The sequence below is a fragment of the Anas acuta genome, chromosome 12, assembly GCF_963932015.1.
Source record: "Anas acuta chromosome 12, bAnaAcu1.1, whole genome shotgun sequence".
In the NCBI taxonomy this organism is placed as follows: domain Eukaryota; kingdom Metazoa; phylum Chordata; class Aves; order Anseriformes; family Anatidae; genus Anas; species Anas acuta.
In genome coordinates, this window is record NC_088990.1 from 17,667,243 (window position 1) to 17,687,333 (window position 20,091).

The 20,091-nt window shown below is 35.0% G+C and overlaps 1 protein-coding gene across 1 annotated transcript in view; it reads left to right on the plus strand.

Annotated features, from left to right (window-relative positions):
- ADAM10 (ADAM metallopeptidase domain 10) overlaps positions 1 to 19,807 on the plus strand; it is a 47,817-nt gene extending 28,010 nt beyond the window's left edge. Inside the window, exons 5-16 of the mRNA XM_068695555.1 lie at positions 3,317 to 3,420; positions 4,792 to 4,941; positions 6,136 to 6,228; positions 6,864 to 7,047; positions 9,183 to 9,346; positions 10,927 to 11,110; positions 12,030 to 12,180; positions 14,450 to 14,633; positions 15,645 to 15,753; positions 16,046 to 16,266; positions 16,971 to 17,097; positions 17,550 to 19,807. Of these exons, the coding sequence (XP_068551656.1) occupies positions 3,317 to 3,420; positions 4,792 to 4,941; positions 6,136 to 6,228; positions 6,864 to 7,047; positions 9,183 to 9,346; positions 10,927 to 11,110; positions 12,030 to 12,180; positions 14,450 to 14,633; positions 15,645 to 15,753; positions 16,046 to 16,266; positions 16,971 to 17,097; positions 17,550 to 17,644 (1,766 nt within the window). The 3' untranslated portion in view covers positions 17,645 to 19,807. The remainder of the gene's footprint in view (positions 1 to 3,316; positions 3,421 to 4,791; positions 4,942 to 6,135; positions 6,229 to 6,863; positions 7,048 to 9,182; positions 9,347 to 10,926; positions 11,111 to 12,029; positions 12,181 to 14,449; positions 14,634 to 15,644; positions 15,754 to 16,045; positions 16,267 to 16,970; positions 17,098 to 17,549) is intronic.
- The last annotated feature ends 284 nt before the right edge of the window (positions 19,808 to 20,091 follow it).

A 20,091-nucleotide genomic window follows, 5' to 3' on the forward strand; every position in this document is an offset into this window, starting at 1 on the left:
ATGAAGTGTGCTGAAGGTGAGACAGTATTGCCCATTAGCTTCTAACTCCTGCCTTGTGTAACATGCCTTTGTCACAGGGATAAATAGTGATGTGAAAGCAGGCAATGAGAATCACAGATTAAAGAAAGTAGAATTGTTCTACAATGGAAAGGGAGAAGGGAAGAGTTGTATCTATAGTTCTTTGCTCTTAATAATTTTAGTGTAGGTAGCCAGGGTACCACAAAGTGCAGAAGGTAGTGACTGGGCAGTGCTGTTTGTTCAGTCTTGGTTGTAGCAAAGGCAGTATTACACCAGCTTGTTAATCAAATTGGTGAAGGGATGAAGTGGCTTGTAATATGAGCATTTTGGTCTCTTCATTCCTCTGGCACTGTGCTAGGGCTAGCCATATTGGGAGGAATGTGATGAGACAACCATTCAAAAATGGTATTTGTGTGATAAAAATTGAAATATGGGAAATAAAGTTAACTGGTTTTAATAACTACAACTCACGGACACGTGTGACATAGTGAAAAGGACAATACTAGTTCTTTCATAAGTGTAGGATCATTTTTTTCAAAATACTAATTAATGCACACTTACTAGAGTTACCTCTGAGGATTATTTTTTTTTATTTTAATTTAAACCAGAATCCTTAGTAGAATCCAAACAAATTGTCTTTGTGCAAAATCAAGATTTTGCTAACAATCTCATTGGCAAACACTAGTCAAAGAGAAAAAAGAAAGTTGACTGAAGAAAGTGATGTTTTTTCATGTTAGAGTAGCTTCTATAAAGTTCAGACTTAAAATACACTTTGAAGTACAATACTGTACTTGGATATTGTTATAATAGATAAAATTAATTTGCTAGTGAGATAATGAGTAACTGTTTGCATGCAATTGTAAGCTTTAGCTGAGATTTTATTTGCAGAGAAGCTTGATTATTAAGAGGTTCTTCCCTACTATGCAAAGTTTACAATCACAGTAAAATATTTTGTAGCTAGTAAAGGATCCAATTTGAAAAAAATGATGTTAACTATGTTTAAATTAGCCAAACTAGTTATAAAAAACAAAACAAACACATGGCTTATTTAAACATTTGTAAATATACATAGTTGGGAAGAAGGAAGGTTGGAGTGCTACTTTAATTGTTGATTTTTTTTGTCCTTTTAAGCTTATCATTGTTTCAGTTGGATGTTGTTGTACTGTTAGTTGGTATTTTGAACCATAAACTCATATGGAATGCTTTTTTTTTGGAGCTCCAAGGCTGCATGCCAAGGATACAATATTTTAATTCCTATTGCTATTTAATTTTCCCCAGCTTTTAATTATTGAAATTTGAAATTCAGAGCTTGATGATGTAGGGAGAACATCTGAAACAAGTTGGGCTTGTATATTGAAAGAGCTTAGCAATATCATATAGTATGAATGCAGGAAACAGACTGAGAAGCAAAGATAATTAAAGGCAACTTTCAGATGAAGCTGAACCAGAATACATAACGGTGCGTGTACTGTGCTGTAATGGCTAGTGGGGTTTGACTCCACAGAACCAGCCTAGCAAAATCTTCATAGCAAACTTCATAGCAAAATCCCCAGAAATACATATAACGTGGAGATCAACTTCTCAAGATCCAGCTCTTAGGCTTTAGAGTTATACTGCTCCAAGCCTGTCCTATCTTCCTGAAAGGAGGTTGTGGTGAGGTGGGGGTCAGCCTCTTCTCACAGATAACTAGTGATAGGACCAGAGGGAACGGCCTCAAGTTGCATGAGGGGAGGTTCAGGATGGAAATCACGAGGAATTTCTTCTCAGAGAGTTTAGGCATTGGAATGGGTTGCCCAGGAAAGTGGTGGAGTCACCGTCCCTGGAGGTGTTCAAGGAAAGGTTGGACCTGGTGCTTAGGAATGGTTTAGTGGGGGATACTGGTGGTAGGGGGATGGTTGGACCAGATGCCCTTGGAGGTCTTTTCCAGCCTTAACAATTCTATGATTCTATTGACTCTCTGATTTTGGATCTTTGCACTTACAACAACAACAAAAACAAGGCATCTTGGTGAAGTTTATGCATTTCTGATAAAACCTGCACCCTGTTGTGCTGATGGTAAAGAGTTTGCCCTACAGAAACTGCCTCTGTAAGTATTAGTATATGTGGATCACCATCCCATAATCTTTCCTCTATTTGTTACTGGGGCACCAATTTATGATGGGTTCCGGTTTGTAGAGAAACTGAAGGGGCAAAACTTCTTCCCTTTGGCAGTTCTCACCTCTGGAAGGAGTTTCGGCAAGCACAGCGTGCTTACAGATCTTCAGTAGGTACTAACATTCAAAGTAGATAAACCCAACTGTGTGTTTCTGAAGCACATTAAAGTGTGCGATGAGGTCTGCATTGGCAAGTACTGAAAGAATTGCCCTGTGTAAGTAGCCAGTTGTTGTAAAATCTTCTCAGTGAGCTGATTTAAATTTCCAGCATATTTAACTTTGATGTGTACCCAGATAATACTACTGTTTTGCTATTAAAATTTAAACAGCAAGCTATAGTAAAGCAGTGATGAAAATGTTTCTTTTCAGCCTCATTTTAGTTTGCCTGTTTTAACTTTTTGTAATCTCTAATTCTGTCATTTTTAACACATTTACATGCACACATTCTTCTCTGTTACTGTTGTTTATTTTCCAAAATGGAAACCTGTGCCATTTACTTTCCAAAATGGATATCATGCATTCACCTTGTCAACAAAATGGTTAACAAACTGATAAGAGTTTGAGAGTAGTAGAGTTGCGTTTGAAACCAGGGATCATTGGAATTTCAGTTCTAATGCATTGGCAGTTAACATGCCACTAACAACACAAAAAATTGTGAAAGATGAATTAATTGAAACAATAGAATTCTATAAGGATGTTTGCAAGATTTTGTAGTTTTAGTTTAACAAACATCCAAGCTATCTCTTATCCAAGTTGTCTTTGATGTAATTGATCTCAAATTGTCACTGGGAGTTCATTTTTTTTTTAATGTTGCTATTAGTTCAAGATAATCTGTAAAGATGCCTAGATAACAACTCTCCTTCTTACATTATATGTTGCTCACTTCCTAATTTCTTTTGCTAGTTGTAAGAAAACAACTTTAAGAAGCAATCATTGCAATTTTGGCATGTTAAACTAAGAATGTATCTTAGTAGAAATGGTGAGTGGAAAGACAGCTGCTTGAATCTGAGAATGCTGCCTTCAAAAACTACATGAGCAGTATTGGACACAAACTGAGAAAGCTGCAGAGATAAAGCTATTTTTAATACAGAATTGACGTTTACACATTTGAATTTAAAACCTCAGCCTGGCTTTCCTCTTTTTAGAATATCCTCATAAATATGGACCACAAGGAGGTTGTGCAGATCATTCGGTATTTGAAAGAATGCAGAAGTACCAGATGACTGGTATAGAAGAACCAACAACAGAGGTATAAAACCAAGCTATAATGCATTTTGTCAATTAGAAATTAGTGTAATAACTGCCTGTTTCTTGTATGTTTTCTTTTTCACTTTTGGTCGACCATCCCTCTACTTTGTGAGAGACAATAACCTAAATTATTGCTAGTTATTATTTCTTAAAATATTTTTTCTATTTTTTTTTTCATTGCTTCTACAGCATAGATACGCTAGCTCATAGTCTTGATGAATCCTACATGGTCTCAAATTTTTAGACAGAACTTCAGATGAATTTTTAAGTAAGCTTGGGATAAGGAATATATTTTATTGCAGTGGAGAAGGAAGAGTTTCAAGTTCCCTTGGTATTTAAGTTGTATATTGGTCCTTGAAAAGCAGTAACTGTCAGATTTTCAAGACCCGTTAGCGTGACACTTGTGTAATATCTGAGTGCTTTCTGGTAAATGAAGCCAATATGAGTGCGAGGGTCTTATTAGCAATGTTGAAAGACGGAAGGGCATACTACAAATTGCCTCTGAGAGGAGGTAAGTGGTCTATGGTAGGGACTTTTTTTTTTTTGTCTTCAGGGTTGCACCACTTGTCATGACATCAGATATTTTTCAGTACTTTCCAAATTGAGTTCATCTTAGTTTTAAGTCTGTTACGAACTTTTGGCATCATTTTGTGGTGTTAAGTATATGCCAACAAAAAGACACGCTACAGCTAATAAAATAGCATCAGTAGCTTACCATATTTATGTTGTAACTTCAGAGACTATTCACAGTGTTACTCAGCTCATTGTTGGTACTGATAACAAACTTTCCCCAAAAATTTTATGAAGAGTGTGTGCACTATCAACCAATGAATGTCATAGTGCAAAACTATTAGCAGATACTGCTGTAAATAATGAGCATTATTTTAACGTAATGTTTGGTGTACCTTTTGTTCTCTGCTGACATGCTTAAGTATCCCTGTTTGCTGAGGTAGCTGACTAAGGTAATCACAGGATGAAGTAACGTGTGTTAGAGAGGATGCATTTAAATTCCACAGCACTGTTTTTTAACCTACAAGCTGTTCATTTTTGAAAAGGATTATGAGGAAGAAAAATTCCAAAGATTGCATGGATGAAAAAATCTATTTCACATTGATTGCCTTTTGTAATAAAAACATGAAATGCACGAAAGGTTTGGCTGAGGTATCATTAAAAATAGATGGCATACTTGAAGACTGGCTATAATAGACTTAGTTTAATTCAAGTTTCATGAAACTTTATAGGTCTAAAAAAATAATGAGAATCTGTTTATATTATTTGAGTGTGTTTAGAAAAATCTATTGCTATTTTTAGATAATCTAGTTCAGTATGTAGACATGTAAAGCTAATATATTTGTTTCTTGTGTATATATAGAAGCCTTTTGAAGAACCTAACAGCAACGGTCCACAGCTTTTAAGAAAAAAGCGTGCCACTCAGGCTGAAAAAAACACTTGTCAGCTGTATATTCAGACTGATCATCTCTTCTATAAGCACTATGGAACAAGGGAAGCAGTAATTGCACAGGTATTTCCAAGCCCTCTATTTAAATAATCTGCTTTTACTTCATTTCTGATAGATTTAATTCAATTGGGTATATTATTGTTTATTTAGCTTAGAATGCATTGCTCCATTTGTTACAGTGAACCTGGCATTATTGAAACAGCTTTTCCTATTTCACTAAAAGGATGTGATACGCCATTAAAAAGGTCCTGGGCATTTATGCTTCCTTTAGCTAATAATCATGGCTGTAGTTTGTTGAACACTTCTGAGTAAGACTTGTTTGGTTTTTCTCCTCTCAGTTCTTACTCAGACACATGCTTCCCGAAGACTTTTGTTCTGTTTAACAACCTACCCAGCCTTTCTGTTAACACCCCTGTAGTCTTCCATTTGAAATTCTGACACAAATTACTATGAGTTCATAACACAGAGTTTTCCATACCTCTAGAGTCTGCTATAGCGGAAGGGCAGAAAAGCAGCGGTAACTTAAGGCAGATGCTTTTCACAGAATTGAAGGGGTTGGAAGGGACCTCAAAAGATCATTGAGTCCAACCCCCCTGCCAAAGCAGGTTCCTTAGAGCAGGAACCTGCTCTTTTCATTTGTCAGCATACCATTACCTGGAAAAAATTTGTTGCTGACCATTTGTGACTGAAAATATAAGTAGCACATTTAGCATGCTAACAAATCTGATTTACACTGTTTGTTCATTGCACTATATGTATGCAGTTCAGTTGAGAAACATTTTCCAAAGCTCTGAAGTCACCTTCCAAAATCAGGAGTTCAGTGAGTTAGCATTTTTATGCTCTTGGAAAAGGTAAATGATTTTTTTTCACACTTATTTTCTAACAGAAATGAAATAATAATGCTCTAAAAAGTATTTTTTAATACAAAGCCTCAAATTAAATTTTAACTGCAGTACTATATTGAATGAGTATTGCAAATAGGTATCTGAATTTCTAGTTAATATAAATATGTAAAAGAAAGTTAACTTGACTGCAAAAGATTTTACTTTTACCTGGCATGTTAGCAATGTAAATACTAGGGTTATGAAGTGATTTATTTCCTGTACTTGTCATTAGTATTTGCTTAAGAAGGCCTGTTAGAGTTATATGGCACAATATTTTTTATGTAAAACTATAGACTGTGCAGTTGTTATTTAAGATTAGTTGGGCATAGTGCATAGATCTTTGAACTGTGGGTACTTTTTTGGTTTTTGACAGATATCCAGCCATGTTAAAGCAATTGACACAATTTACCAGTCAACAGATTTCTCAGGAATCCGTAACATCAGCTTTATGGTGAAACGAATAAGAGTAAGTTGTGCTGGCAATGCTTGTAGCTTCACCTTTTTGCTTGGAAGTGCTATTTGTTCAAAAGACCTATTGTGTTTCCAGGGCTGCTTAGCATTACTATTTACTGATAGTAAGTATGTAACATGAGTGTCTCTTTTGCAAATGGTTCCTTACCCCCTTTATTTGATTTGTTTTTAGCCTGTATTGTCAAAGGCATGCTATGGTGTTATTAAGTTGTAGTCAACTCTTAGAAGAATCAACTTAGGTTTCACTAGCACTGGCTCCAGTCCTCCAGTATAATACTGTATTGCTCTCCAAGGACTTTAAAATAGGTAACTGTTATTTAGGTAAAACTTCCTTCTAAAAGTGATGATTTAAGAGGATAAATATAAACCTATGAATGCTGACGATAAGGAAAAAAAAAAAAAAAAGGAGTGATTAAAGTAGTGAGGATATATTACACAAGTGCAATTCTTTATTTTTAGAACATGTTTTTTGAAATATTGGGGTTGTAATATGTCATGGCCTGTAAATCTTTAGCAGCATCTTTAACTATTAACATAATAAGGTATTGACAATAGCAAGCACCTTAGCTGGCATTTACAAGTCCAGTGAAAATGAATCACTTGTAACAGTTTGTTTTAATTTACTTTTAGATTAACACAACTGTAGATGAGAAGGACCCTTCAAATCCCTTCCGATTTCCTAACATTGGTGTGGAAAAGTTTCTGGAACTGAACTCAGAACAGAATCATGATGATTATTGCTTGGCCTATGTGTTTACAGACCGTGATTTTGATGATGGAGTCCTTGGTCTGGCTTGGGTTGGAGCCCCTTCAGGTAACTGTATCCAAACCTTCAGCACTATGACATTAAGAAAGTATTGTAGGTACATACAAAGAAGAAAAGTAGAAACTGTCCTTTAAGTTGACAGCAAGTAGACAAAGTCTCACAGCTGAAGCCAGTCTCTAGCTGACTTCTCACGATTTTGTCTGGATGTTCTTTGATTTTTGTTGTAATAGGAACAGAGTATCGTATCTCACTTCAATTAGTCATGCTGTCTTTCTGATGAGCAGTATCTCAACAATAAGAAAAGGCATATTTCTTTTCGTGGACAAAGGTGATATTGGATGGCTTTTTATTTATGACAGGTATGAGTAAATTAACAGAAGAGAAAGAAGTATTTCTGCTATATACAAACAGAGCTCAAAACTATGTAGCTTGCATTTTGTGGTAGAATAACACTACAGAATCCTTAGTTTTTCTAGGTTGTGTTGGAAGCTATTTGCTTTATTTTTATACAGAAGTAAAACCGGTGAGATTTTGTTCTGGGAGATACCAGAACAACTGTGTAACTGTTCTTGATCTGCTTCTCATTAGTTTCAATCTAGTCATGTATTTTGAGTTATGTTGTAAAAATAAATAAAAAAAATGAATAAAAACTAGACCAAGTAATGGTTTCCATGTGTGCAGGATCTTGAAATGTTTGTCATGGATGTATTAGTTTTATAAAACGGTATATTTAATAGTTAGTTGTTAATCTTTAAATTCAAGTAAATAATTATGATTCAGTGTGAATTCAAAGTTGTGGAAACTTCACAGAAATCAAAATCAAATTCGGAACGATCAGTCTAAATTCATTCTACAGCTTAATCCTTGATTACATGGCAGTCACTTGATGGAAGAAATAAGAGAACTCTGAGACTGCATGAGCCCTGATACTTCTATGAGAACATTATGAAGAGCTTTAACAGAGTTAAAAGTCTAAACAGAGTTTGTGGAAAAAAAAAATTAAGCCCTTCATGAAATTTAGATATAAATTATAACCTCCCTTTATCTACTGCTGTATTTTCCCCTGATGCACATCAGCTAAAGAGCACTGGAGATATCTGCCTTTCATTTTAGGAGAGTAAAATACTCAAGTGTTAGTAGAATATTTGGAGTGGAGTAGGTATATTAAGATGACTTGTGTGAACTAATTTTAGTGACTGTGGAAAAATCATAGGAAGCATACATGTAATGCACAGATGACCCATGTAAATAAGAAACTGAGCCTGTGATGTCTAGCCTAGTACGCAGAATGAATTGGAGTGAATTTTTCCATAAACCCTCTTTCCAAAAAAGGAATTTGATTGGCAAAAGTGAAATTGCTTTAATTTATTTGCATCCTTAATGCACATACTGACAAAGGTTAAATGGGATATTTCATTAAAATAAAATTTAACTCCAGAAAATAAGGAAAGGCCTTTATAGAGTGTTGGTTTTTTTTTGATACCAGTTCTGTCAGTAGTAGAATAGCTGAATTTTAGGATGTTCTTAGTGGCTCAGTACAAACCTCAGTTACAAAAAATTTTGGTGAAATTAAAGTCATAATTTCACAACTTTTTCAAACAGTAAGTGTGATGTACTTGATTATTGGCCTTCTAAATAAGGATCTGGATAACCCACACATCAAAACCATTTTCAGCTTTAAATTGTATGGTGGAAGAATGAGTCACTTCTGCTGACAAGGCTAAATAGCTAATCTTAGGCATTTTTTATAACTGTTCTTGCTGTGATAGATCATTTTCTGTGATTGTACTGTTCATGGGTTTGTTGTTTGTTTTTTGTTTTTTACTCAGTTAAATCCAATTGGTATGTAGACTGAGAACACCTGTATTGGGTGTTGCACCCTGCTAGTCCTGTACTGTGGGTATGAGAAAATCAAGGCTTCTGCATGCAGTGAAAGCCCAAAATAGGTCTGTTTTAATAGCTATTCTAAAATAGCTAATTTCTTGTGTGAATGTATTCGTTCAGTGCTGAGAGCAATAGTGTGGATAAACTTAATCTACTTTCAAAGTTGGGTTAGTATTAATTACCCAAAAGGAGCCCTGGTCTGTAAGGATCCAATGTGGTAGTGAGTTGTTTCATGTTTTAACTGACAGATGAAAAGTACGCAGTGTTTAAGTGACTGTTATGCTTTGGTCTAAATGCAGGGAGCTCTGGGGGAATATGTGAAAAGAGCAAACTGTATTCCGATGGTAAGAAGAAATCTTTGAACACTGGAATAATCACTGTTCAGAACTATGGCTCTCATGTTCCTCCCAAGGTTTCTCATATTACTTTTGCTCATGAGGTTGGACATAACTTTGGCTCACCTGTGAGTATTACTATTGAGCTGTTATTTTCAATAATTTTGAAATGCATGGTTGGTATGATTTGTGAATGGAGTTTTTGCTATTTATACATGTAAGTAAGGAAAACATGATCGTAAAAAAAAAAAAAAAAAAGGTTGCTGAAGTAAGACCTTCTGTGAGTATTTTACAACGTTGTTGCACCAGTTGGTTTTTGTGAATTGTTTACTTCTACTAGTTCAATGTCTTATAAATAAACTGTATTATTATTCCCTGAAACTTTCATATTTTTTTTTTTATTGAAGACTAGGGTTGCACACATCTTTTAAATGTATTTTGGTTTATGCTAGAGTGGAGGAAGAATCAATGCAAAATTGATTAAAATGACACTTTATTCAATGAGAAAAGATGGAACTGCCCTTTTTTGTTCAATTACTTTTACTTACAGAATTACAAAAAATAAATGAAGGGGATTAAGATACCCACGGTGGCATTTTAGAGCAAAATTCTCCCCTCATTTAGGGATATGATTTGTTTGTGACAAACCAAAACCAAAAGGCTTTTGTGATTTTACTGGACTTGAGAACAAAGTGGAGGGCTTTTTTGTTGGGGGGGGAAGGGGGCTGTTTTTTTGTTTTTAACTTAAGGATATAGGCTTTCTACTCTTAGAAGTAAAATGGTATCAAGATACAACAGAAATAATGAGTTGTTCAGAAACCGGTGCTTGCATATGTATCCTTACTTCATGTACCTTGAGAACATCCCTAATACAGCCGCTTTGAGTGGGAACAATAGGAACAAGCTTTCCAAGTATAATTGAAAATACAAGCATGCGAAACTGAAAAAGTTAGTCCTACTGAGTGAAACATCTTTTGGATTAGTTTGTAAGATGCAATTTACAGTGAAATTAAAAGAACCATTTAATTGCAGGAAATATAGGAAAGCACACATTTGGTTCTACCAAACTGTAAGTTACACAGGTCTCACAAGTATCTTTTTAGTTTTAACATTTACCTACTACTTTTAGAGACATAGGTTACATTTCTGGAAAGTTGGACACATCAGAACTTCATCAGAGGTCCTCTGAGCAATTTATTTTTCAGTCTAATGGCTAGTATGCTAGCTTGCAGTACGTCACACTGAATATTAGGCTTGTCACTGGAGGACAGAAACCAATTTCTTCCCTAATCTAAAGTTCTCTTTGCCCCTTCCTGAAAGCAAGCAAAAAGGACTGCTGTTTCAGTTGACTCCTCCATTTTTTCTTCCTCATAGTAGTGCACTCTTTTCTGACTATAAAGCCATTCTTATATCAAGTTTTTTTTCAAGTCTGTTTTCATTCTGGGACGTGCATATGGGGTATATATTCCCAAGAATTCAAATAAGCTAAAACTTGAAAAAATATATGCTTGTTGCTATTGTCAGTAAAACCTTTTTCTGTTTCCTTTTTATGATCTGAAAAGATTTAAGGTATAAGATGGTGTTCTATGATTAAGACAGTGAGAATTAAAGTTTCGTAAAGTTAGCAAATCAAGTACCTTGTTCACATGTAGAAAAAGCAAGAAATTGGAGAAGCTGTTGCTATATAAATATTTTTTTAATTTTGCAGCATGATTCTGGAATGGAGTGCACTCCAGGAGAATCCAAGAACTTGGGACAGAAAGAAAATGGAAATTTTATCATGTATGCAAGAGCTACATCTGGGGACAAACTTAACAACAACAAGTTCTCTATCTGTAGTATTCGAAATATCAGCCAAGTTCTTGAGAAAAAGAGAAATAATTGCTTTGTTGGTATGTATTTAGCCATCCTGAAAGCAGAACAGCAAAGTTGTTAATAATATGCTTAATTAGAAATCTATTTTTTTTAATTACTGAAGGATTCTGTAAATAAAGAATTGAGTTTGAGATCTGTAGTTTTGTGTCAAGTTCCGAGCTCCAATGTACAGGAAACACATGGATGTACTGGAGCAAGTCCAGCAAAGGACCACAAATATGATTAAGGGGTTGTAGCATATGACGTGAGAAGACACTGAGAGAGCTGAGATTTCAGGCTGGAGAAGAGAAGGCTGGATGGGAATGGGGTGGCTTGTGTCTAGCTGTATAAATTCCTGGTGGGAGGGAGTAAAGAAAACTGATCCAGACTCTGCTCAGTAGTATCCAATGAAAGGACAAGAGGAAAGAGGCACAAATTAAAACACAGGAAGTCCTATTTATATGTGATGGCTTGGGTTTTTGCGTATGTTTGCTTTCTTTTCTTTTTACTGGGAGGGTGGTTGAACACTGGAGCAGGTTGCCCAGAAGGCTGTGGAACCTGTGCATCCGTGGAGATGCTCAAAACACATCTAGACTAAGCCCTGGGCAACCTGCTGTAGTTGACCCTTCTCTGAGTGAAAATTGGACTATACAACCTCCAGAAGTGCCTTTCAGCCTCATCCTATTATCACTCTGGGCTTCCTATCTACGCAAGAAACTCCCATTGTTATCAGCAGAAACCTTTTACTCAGAAGCTTAAATTGTATGAACTGTAGGAATGACTAAACTGGGTGGTGAACAAGCAGTGCAAGTTGACTTACTTGAGTCGTAGTCTGCACAAAGTTCAGCTTGAGCAGATATTTTCAGTATTACCTAGTTGGGTGCTGTTGCAAGTCAGTATTTTCTTATTTTCATATTCTTTGTACTGCTTTATACAAAATGTACTGGCATTTTTCAGAGTCTGGTCAGCCAATCTGTGGTAATGGACTGGTGGAACAAGGAGAACAGTGTGATTGTGGATACAGCGACCAGTGTAAAGATGAATGCTGTTATGATGCAAACCAATCAGAAGATAAGAAATGCAAGTTAAAACCAGGCAAATCCTGCAGGTATTGTACATTTCTGTTGTAGTACTTTTATTTAAAATATCTCATCAAGTGAGTGAGAAGTTGATCAGCACAAGTATGGTATACAATTCTTGGTGCTAATTGTAACTTGTTTTCCCTTGGTAGTCAAATGACTGTTTGCTAGTGTTTTTATAAACTTACATGATGCTGAGTTGTATCTATGCTAATATATCCTAATACTCAGCACTGACACGTGTGTTGAAACTTGGTCATCTTTGTCTGAAATGTGTTGCACAAAAGTCTTTACAAAAGCTGCATGGTTCAGAAAAAAATGACTAGGATGTTGTTTTTAAGACAGGTTCAAGAAAACATTAATTGCTCAAATAATAAATGGAAGGATAATCTGAAGTTGGATCCTTCCTCGTACCATTTCTACAATGTTGCTTAACTGGAAGATGATTTAAGGCTACACATGACCAAATGTTTTTCTCTTTTTATGCTTGTTCTATAGATGAAATTATGTTTTTAAGTCACGTAGTATCTTTGCAATGTTCTACACACTGATTTATAAGAGCAACTTTTAAAGATTATAAGACGTTGATGCTATGGTGAAGGTGAAGTACACGTCAACTACTATCTTTTGGTTACATAACTTAACACAGATGTTAAGTTTTTACCTCATCTAAAAACTTAGGTGGATTTTTTCACCCATGAGCTTTTCCTCCCCTCCAGAGACAGACATAAAATATAACATCTGTTTAGCCAAAGATGAAGAGAAAGTTACAATTGAAGTCTAAAACAGCTCAAGTTTTTAATACAACATGCAGAGTTGTGTTCTAATTAATCTTTCCTGCCTTAAAATATTACCTTTGTCGTCCCATGAGTGGAAGCAGAAGTTGCATCTGCTATGAAAACGTATTTCATGCTGTAAATGTGGTCAAAGGACAATTTGTGGTCACAATAATTTTGTATGCCTTTTTTTCACCTTGCCAATTCTTGTCATTTCTCCTGGGGAGGGAGGAAAGCCTTACACTGATTTATCATTGGTTTGAAAGATTTTCTTTTATATTGTGCATAGGGTGAGTGAGGAGCTGCCTGCTTCTGAGTACACCAGGAGTTGCTGCCACCTTTTCTGTCTTCTAAAAATCTTGTGTTCAGCTGACTATAGTCTAGCTTTAAGCCCTGCTGAAGCAGTCTTAAATATTAGTTGCTGCATCCTTTTTTTTAGAATTTCCTTTTTCCAGTTTTATTTGAGATAGAAAACTTTGTGGTTCAAAGATGTTTCCAAAGACTTCTGAAATAAAATCCAGATGTAAGAATGGGTCACGTAAATTGCATGTCAAAATATTATATACTTCAGGAAAATGATAGTAGCTATCTAGTAGTGTTGTGTATCTTTAAGTCTTTTCTGTGTGAAATGAGTGATTTTTATGGCATACCATAGTTTTAAAATAGAGATCATGACCTCCAGAAAGTCTGCACGATCTTCCAATGTCCACTGAAGGCCAGTAAGTGCATTGTGAGTGGTGTTGAGTTATAGAATAATATGAAATGAGAACCCAGGAGGCTTTGCTTTAGTCAAGTAGTTATATATGTGTTATAACCCTCACTCTTGTGCTACTTGTAATGACACGTACTTGAACATAACTTCAGAAAGAAATGGTTTTCCTGTGGTTGCATCAGGTAGAGTAGGATGATATGCTGGTAGGCCTTGCTACAAGACCCTCACATTCCTTCATGTCAGTGCCAAAAAGTTTTGGGGAAGCCTAAGCTATGTGGCTTCTTCAAAAAGTCTTTCCTTCACAAAATGTTTGTAAGCTACCTCTGATTTCTGATATAAGCTCTTCTGACCTGTCTCCTTACCTTTTCTCATTTATTTGAACAGTGTAAGTGGTATTTCTGCAGAAAGTAGGAAAAAAAAAATTGTGATTGTTACATCAGTGACAACTAAATCTTGGCTTATTGATTGTAATGAAACCGATACTGTCAAACTCATCAGTTATTCCTGAACTAATTTTGTTCACTTGCTAATTTAACATTTTGTATACACAAGATTTGAGATGCTGTCATTTTCTGTATATCTTAAATTAAGATGCATTTGTACTGTTTTTCTTATATGTTGCAAACAGTTTGATTACTGCCATGAACTGAGAAGTTGGTATTCTGTGCAGAAACCTCAAGGGCAGGAAAATATTTTTCAATTTACCTTTTACTTGGCACAAATCATAAATTACTCTGAGAAGGTTTCAAGATGAATATTTCTTCATAAAAGTTCACTTTTTCTTTATATTCATATTTTGTTTGTTTCTAGCCCTAGTCAAGGTCCCTGCTGTACTGCACACTGCACTTTCAAACTAAAGACTGATAAGTGTCGAAATGATTCTGACTGTGCGAGAGAAGGAATGTGTAATGGTGTAAGTGCTCTCTGTCCAGCCTCTGAGCCCAAACCAAATTTCACGGATTGCAACAGACGTACACAAGTTTGCCTAAATGGGGTATGTTCTTGTTTGTTTACAATTATATATAACTGCAGTTGTTTATTGCAAGGCGCTAAACATTGTGCCTTGCAGTGATACCGTTTCAATATTTAATGGAGAACAATGTAAGAAAAATCTTCTTTTAATAGGAACATTTTATTTATAGATTTCCGTCAAGATAACTGTGAAAGTACAACAAATATTAAGCAGCAGCTACTGTCAAGCAGCTCTTCCCTCCCTGCCATGTGCATGTAACACACGTGCAGGGATATGGAATTACTGTGAACTGCCATTAGTTTCCTGGGTTATACAGTCCATGGCAGTTACTATTAAAAATAGATGGGAAATATTTTGTAAGTTGATCTACGCTTACTTGAAAGGAGAAACAAGCAAAAGTCATCCTTTTAAAGAACTGTAACTACTGTTGCTCTAACTCTTCATTTTTCAAAATTCACTTTTAAATGAAATAATTAGCTAAAAATCTATTATAAACTTAGGAGTCATTGTGAAGATAGAGGAATTGGTTGTATAGAGTTACTTGATTTTGAAACAAGTTTGTAAATAAACTGATTTTTTAATTTGAGTTTATTTGAAGAGTCATACCACAGTAATTGAATACACAATATTTCCTGCCATAAATTTTTTATTCTTATTTTCTGAGGGAAAGTATTTTTGAAGACATGCTCTTGATTTGTTTTATGAATCACGGTTTTGAGTAATCATGTTTGAATGTGAACTGCAGTGCATTCCAGTGCCATGAAGCTTTTGCAGAGCACCCTAAAAGAAGATAGTGTTAAAGAAAAAAAAAGTTAAACCACCTTTAAAAATTCTCAAGTAAGACTAAGCATTGAAATTGGATAGTTACAATCATTTTTGTTATAACAACTTCAGAAGAAATTCAAGCTGTTTTTTTTTTTTAGCATCTCTGCAATTATGCTTTCAGCTATTAAAAATTAATATCTTTCCTAATGTCAGTTTGCTTAAAAGTGAAATTGATTTCTTGTGTTCTCTTGCTTTTGTCTCAAACAGCAATGTGCTGGCTCTATCTGTGAGAAGTATGGCTTGGAGGAATGTACGTGTGCTAGTTCAGATGGCAAGGACGATAGAGAACTGTGTCATGTCTGCTGCATGAGAAAAAGTAAGATTTGTCTGGATTGTATAAGTATGAATATAGCAGTAGGTATCTGAGGAATTTTCTGACAGGATTTGTTTTTGTAGTTATCATTAGGCTGAGATCATACTATTGTTTTGGTTCATACTTATTTTCAGGTAGACATTGCTTTGTATTTTGTAGGAACTAATCTATTTTGTTTTACAGAATAACTTGAAATTTTTCAGAAGTAAATATTTTGAACAATTGAACACTAGGGTATTCATGCACATACGTTTTTAAATGTTTTGAACTAATCTGATTTGTATTCACTTTGCAGTGGACCCGAGTACTTGTGCAAGTACAGGTTCTAACCGGTGGGAGAAACATTTTGGTCGTAAAACCATTACTTTGCAACCTGGATCTCCTTGTAATGATTTCAAAGGCTACTGCGATGTGTTTATGAGATGTCGGCTAGTAGATGCTGATGGCCCTCTAGCTAGATTAAAGAAAGCGATATTTAATCCAGAGCTATATGAAAATATTGCAGAATGGATTGTGGTAAGTTTTTTTGTCTTTCCAGTCTAATATAAAATGTTCTTGCTAATCAGTGTTCACAGCTGATAAGTATTACTATATATGTGCAGTACTTCAGTATTCTTCAGAGTATAAACAGTCCTTGTTTTCACTGGTATTTTCTATAAGCACCTTGAGTGCAGCAAATTGTTTAACAGATGGAGGGAATGAAAACAAGTGTCTTGAGTAGATATTTTATCTTAATACATCTATTCAAACCACAATGTTTTTGTGTTGATGTTCATATTTTTTAACTCATTGTATTTTCACATTTTAACGCTTCATATTTGAATATTCTGCATTGTTTTAAGGAACCGAGTGTATTGACCTCTAGCATTTCTGATGGTTCATTTTTCTAGTAATGGATTGGGTGGAGGAGCTATAAAGAAACATATAGCTGCCAGGTCGATGTTATATAAACTATTGTTTTAGGCTTATATCGCTCTGCCGTAGTGCAAGTATGTTCTGAGAGATACTCTTCTGATAATAGAATGAATCTTAAGGTGGTTTTTTGGTGTGTAAGGACTTTGACAACTTCTTTTCTTTAAAATGTAAGGCTCTTTTAGGTGATGTTTCGGTGCTTTTTGATGACTTTTTAAAGGCAAAGGAGAGCCGTATTTAATGACTCATGTCTCATGTGCATGCATGCCTTTCCTTCATACAAAAAAACATTTTTTAAATGTTTTTAGGCTCATTGGTGGGCAGTATTGCTTATGGGAATTGCCCTGATCATGTTAATGGCTGGTTTCATTAAGATATGCAGTGTTCATACTCCAAGCAGTAATCCAAAGTTGCCTCCTCATAAACCACTTCCAGGTAAGCAGAGAAATGTTTTATCAACTCAACTGTTTTATTCTGAAGGGGAAATTTCTGGTGTCCCAACCTACACTTCATTGCCCGGCACTATGAAACTCAAAATGGAATTGTACTCCTGGCATGAATTCATAAAAATGTAACTCTTGCCTTATTTTCCTATAATACATTTCAAAGGAAAGCATTGAAAAGGTTTTCCCACTCTGAGTTCCTTGCATTTCTTATATCATGCTACCTTTTGTAAGAATTTTACTGTTAAAGGAACTACTATTGAGATAACAGAATGCATTCTGTAAATATTCCATGCGTTTGATCATATATTTAAAACCTTGCAGGTCTAAATCTGAAGCTTTTCAGAAAAGTGGCTATATCTAACCTCTGTGGCCAGGGCAACTTTTTTGGAGATCGTTTCTTCCTTTGTATTTGTTTTAATAACGTGCCTTTCTTTGAAACAGGCACTTTAAAAAGGAGGAGACCACCACAAACCACTCAGCCACCACAGCGGCAAAGGCCCCGAGAGAGTTATCAGATGGGACATATGAGACACTGACTGCAGCTTTTTGCCTTGGTTCTTCCTAGTGCCTACAATGGGAAAACTCACTCCAAAGAAAAACCTAATATAAGTCATTGTCCCCAGTCAAACTCTGAGAAATTGAAGAAAAGGCATGATATGCCCTCAAAGCAAGTGGAAATGGTTAATTTTTGATGAGTAAATCTTCCGGCTCAAAAAGAAGAAAAGTGTTTTTCTTGCATACTTTTAATTTAGTGGCACAAAGTCCTAGAGCATCATGGTTCTTTCCCCCTTCTGTGCTCTTCATTGCTGCATTTTCTTCACTTGCAGGCAAATATGGCTGTAGTAAAACTTCTATTCAAGAATCGAAAAAATATATATATTTTTCAACTGCCAGACAAGGCTAGGAAGCTAGACCACCTCAACATTGGAGACATTACTTGCCAATGTATATACATTGTTATATGCAGACATGTATTTCTTACGTACACCCGTACTTGTGTGCAATTGTAAACAAGAGAATTGCAATATGGATGTTTCTTTGTATTATAAAACTTTTCCGCTATTAATGAAGAAATTACTGTTTAATTGACATACTCAGGATAACAGAGGATGATGTGTGTAATGGTCAAGGATCCTGTGATGCTTTACACAGCAATTTTGAATCAAACTTTTTATCATGATCGAAGTTGTTTCAAGCACTCATTTCATCTTTTATCAAACAGCTGCTAAGTGATAGCATACAAGATTGAATGATCTTTAAGAGATATATAGCAGGTGTGCAAACTTTGCTAATGCCAGAATGTTTCCAAATTGTTTTATATAAATGATTTCTTGTAGCTCAGCATAAATGTTTTTAATTTGTCTGATTATTCAGTTAAATAATGAATAGTTAGATGTAATATTTCCATGCTTTAGTAGAAAATTCTGCCTGTTATTCAACTTGTTTTAAAATTTGCAACCAGTTCATTTGGGATCTTCAGCTATTCTTGCAGTATGATAATTAAGTTAATGATTCCAAGGGATGTGGAAAGAAAGAAAAGCTGTAGTCTATTTTCTTTTTTAATTTATCAGATATTTGGATAACTTTTCAGCATGATACTGTTGACTGATAACCACTAAAGTAGTGATTTGCCCAGCTATTGTGGCAGAGTTTAAATTGTAGTTAGGACTACCAACTTTCTCAGAAATGTTTTATAACGGTAGTGAAGTTCAACAGCACAATGTCCCATTCCAAAGTTCTTGTTACGAATGTAAAATAATTGGCTTTTTTAAAAAGTGAAAACAAAAGATGTCTTAAGGTGCTTACTGCTATGCAGGAGATGAAAGGGGGCATTACAAACAAAATGTTTAAGCTCGTGATATATTTATTGCTTGTTTTCCAAAAGCACCCAGCTAATTAGAGGCGCAAATGGCTATAATTTTCCTGGCTTTGCTTAGGAGAAAATTTACTAAGGGTTGGACAGGCTTCCTTTGTTTGTTTTTTGTTTTTGTTTTGTTTCTTAAGAGTATAAGGTTTACACAATCATTCTCATAATGTGACGCAAGCCAGCAAGGCCAAAAATATTACTGAATATAATGGGATCTCTTCCTTGTAAACTTGTACAGTATGTGGTGACTTTTTCAAAATACAGCTTTTTGTACATGGTTTAGAGACAAATTTTGTACATGATACCCCAGTCCAATAGACTATATAAATAATTCTAAATGATCTTAACTAGTTAGAAATGTATGTAGTTGCTTTTAAATCATTTTAAATACATTTGTTTTAAGACTGTGCAAAGATTGGAAGTGGGTTTGCATTTCTAAAATGGTGACTTTTCTTCAGCAAGAGTTCTTAGTAACTTCTTGAGCGTGGTAGACTTTAACATGTAAATTTTTTGCCTGTAATGTTATCCTGTGGTAGGGTTTTGGCAGAGAAGTGCTGCCCTGTTTTATTTTGAGTCTAAGTTAAATGTTTTCTGAAAAGAGAAATGTGCACTGAACTCTCCACTGCAAGTCAAGATGTGGTAAATCAAAAAAAAAGTTCAAGGCAATGGAATACTACTGTCAATTTCATGTCCACTGTGTTTTATACAGTATCTTTTTTGTTCACTTTGGAAATTTTTACTAAAATTGCAAAAAAAAAAAAAAGTATTGTGCAAAGATATGTAAGGTTTTTTGAAACTTGAAATGCATTAATAAATAGACTTGATGAAATCATCTTCTGAAGATCCATTTACTTTTTGAACCCTGAAAGCAAAAAGGAATATACAGATTCTATTTTTTTGTCTTTCACTGTATAGGGGCAGTTGCAATGAGAAGTCATTGCGCTACTTGTGTAATTCCAAAGTGCATCTCTGTTTACAAATTGTAAAGTTAAATGCAAAAGTAAATATTCTTGTGTAAACTTTTTAAGGAAAAGCCCTTAGAATGTCTTTAAATTACTTCTATTATCACAGAAATAAAGCTTTATTCTCATCTTTAAAATGGGAACACATGACTCT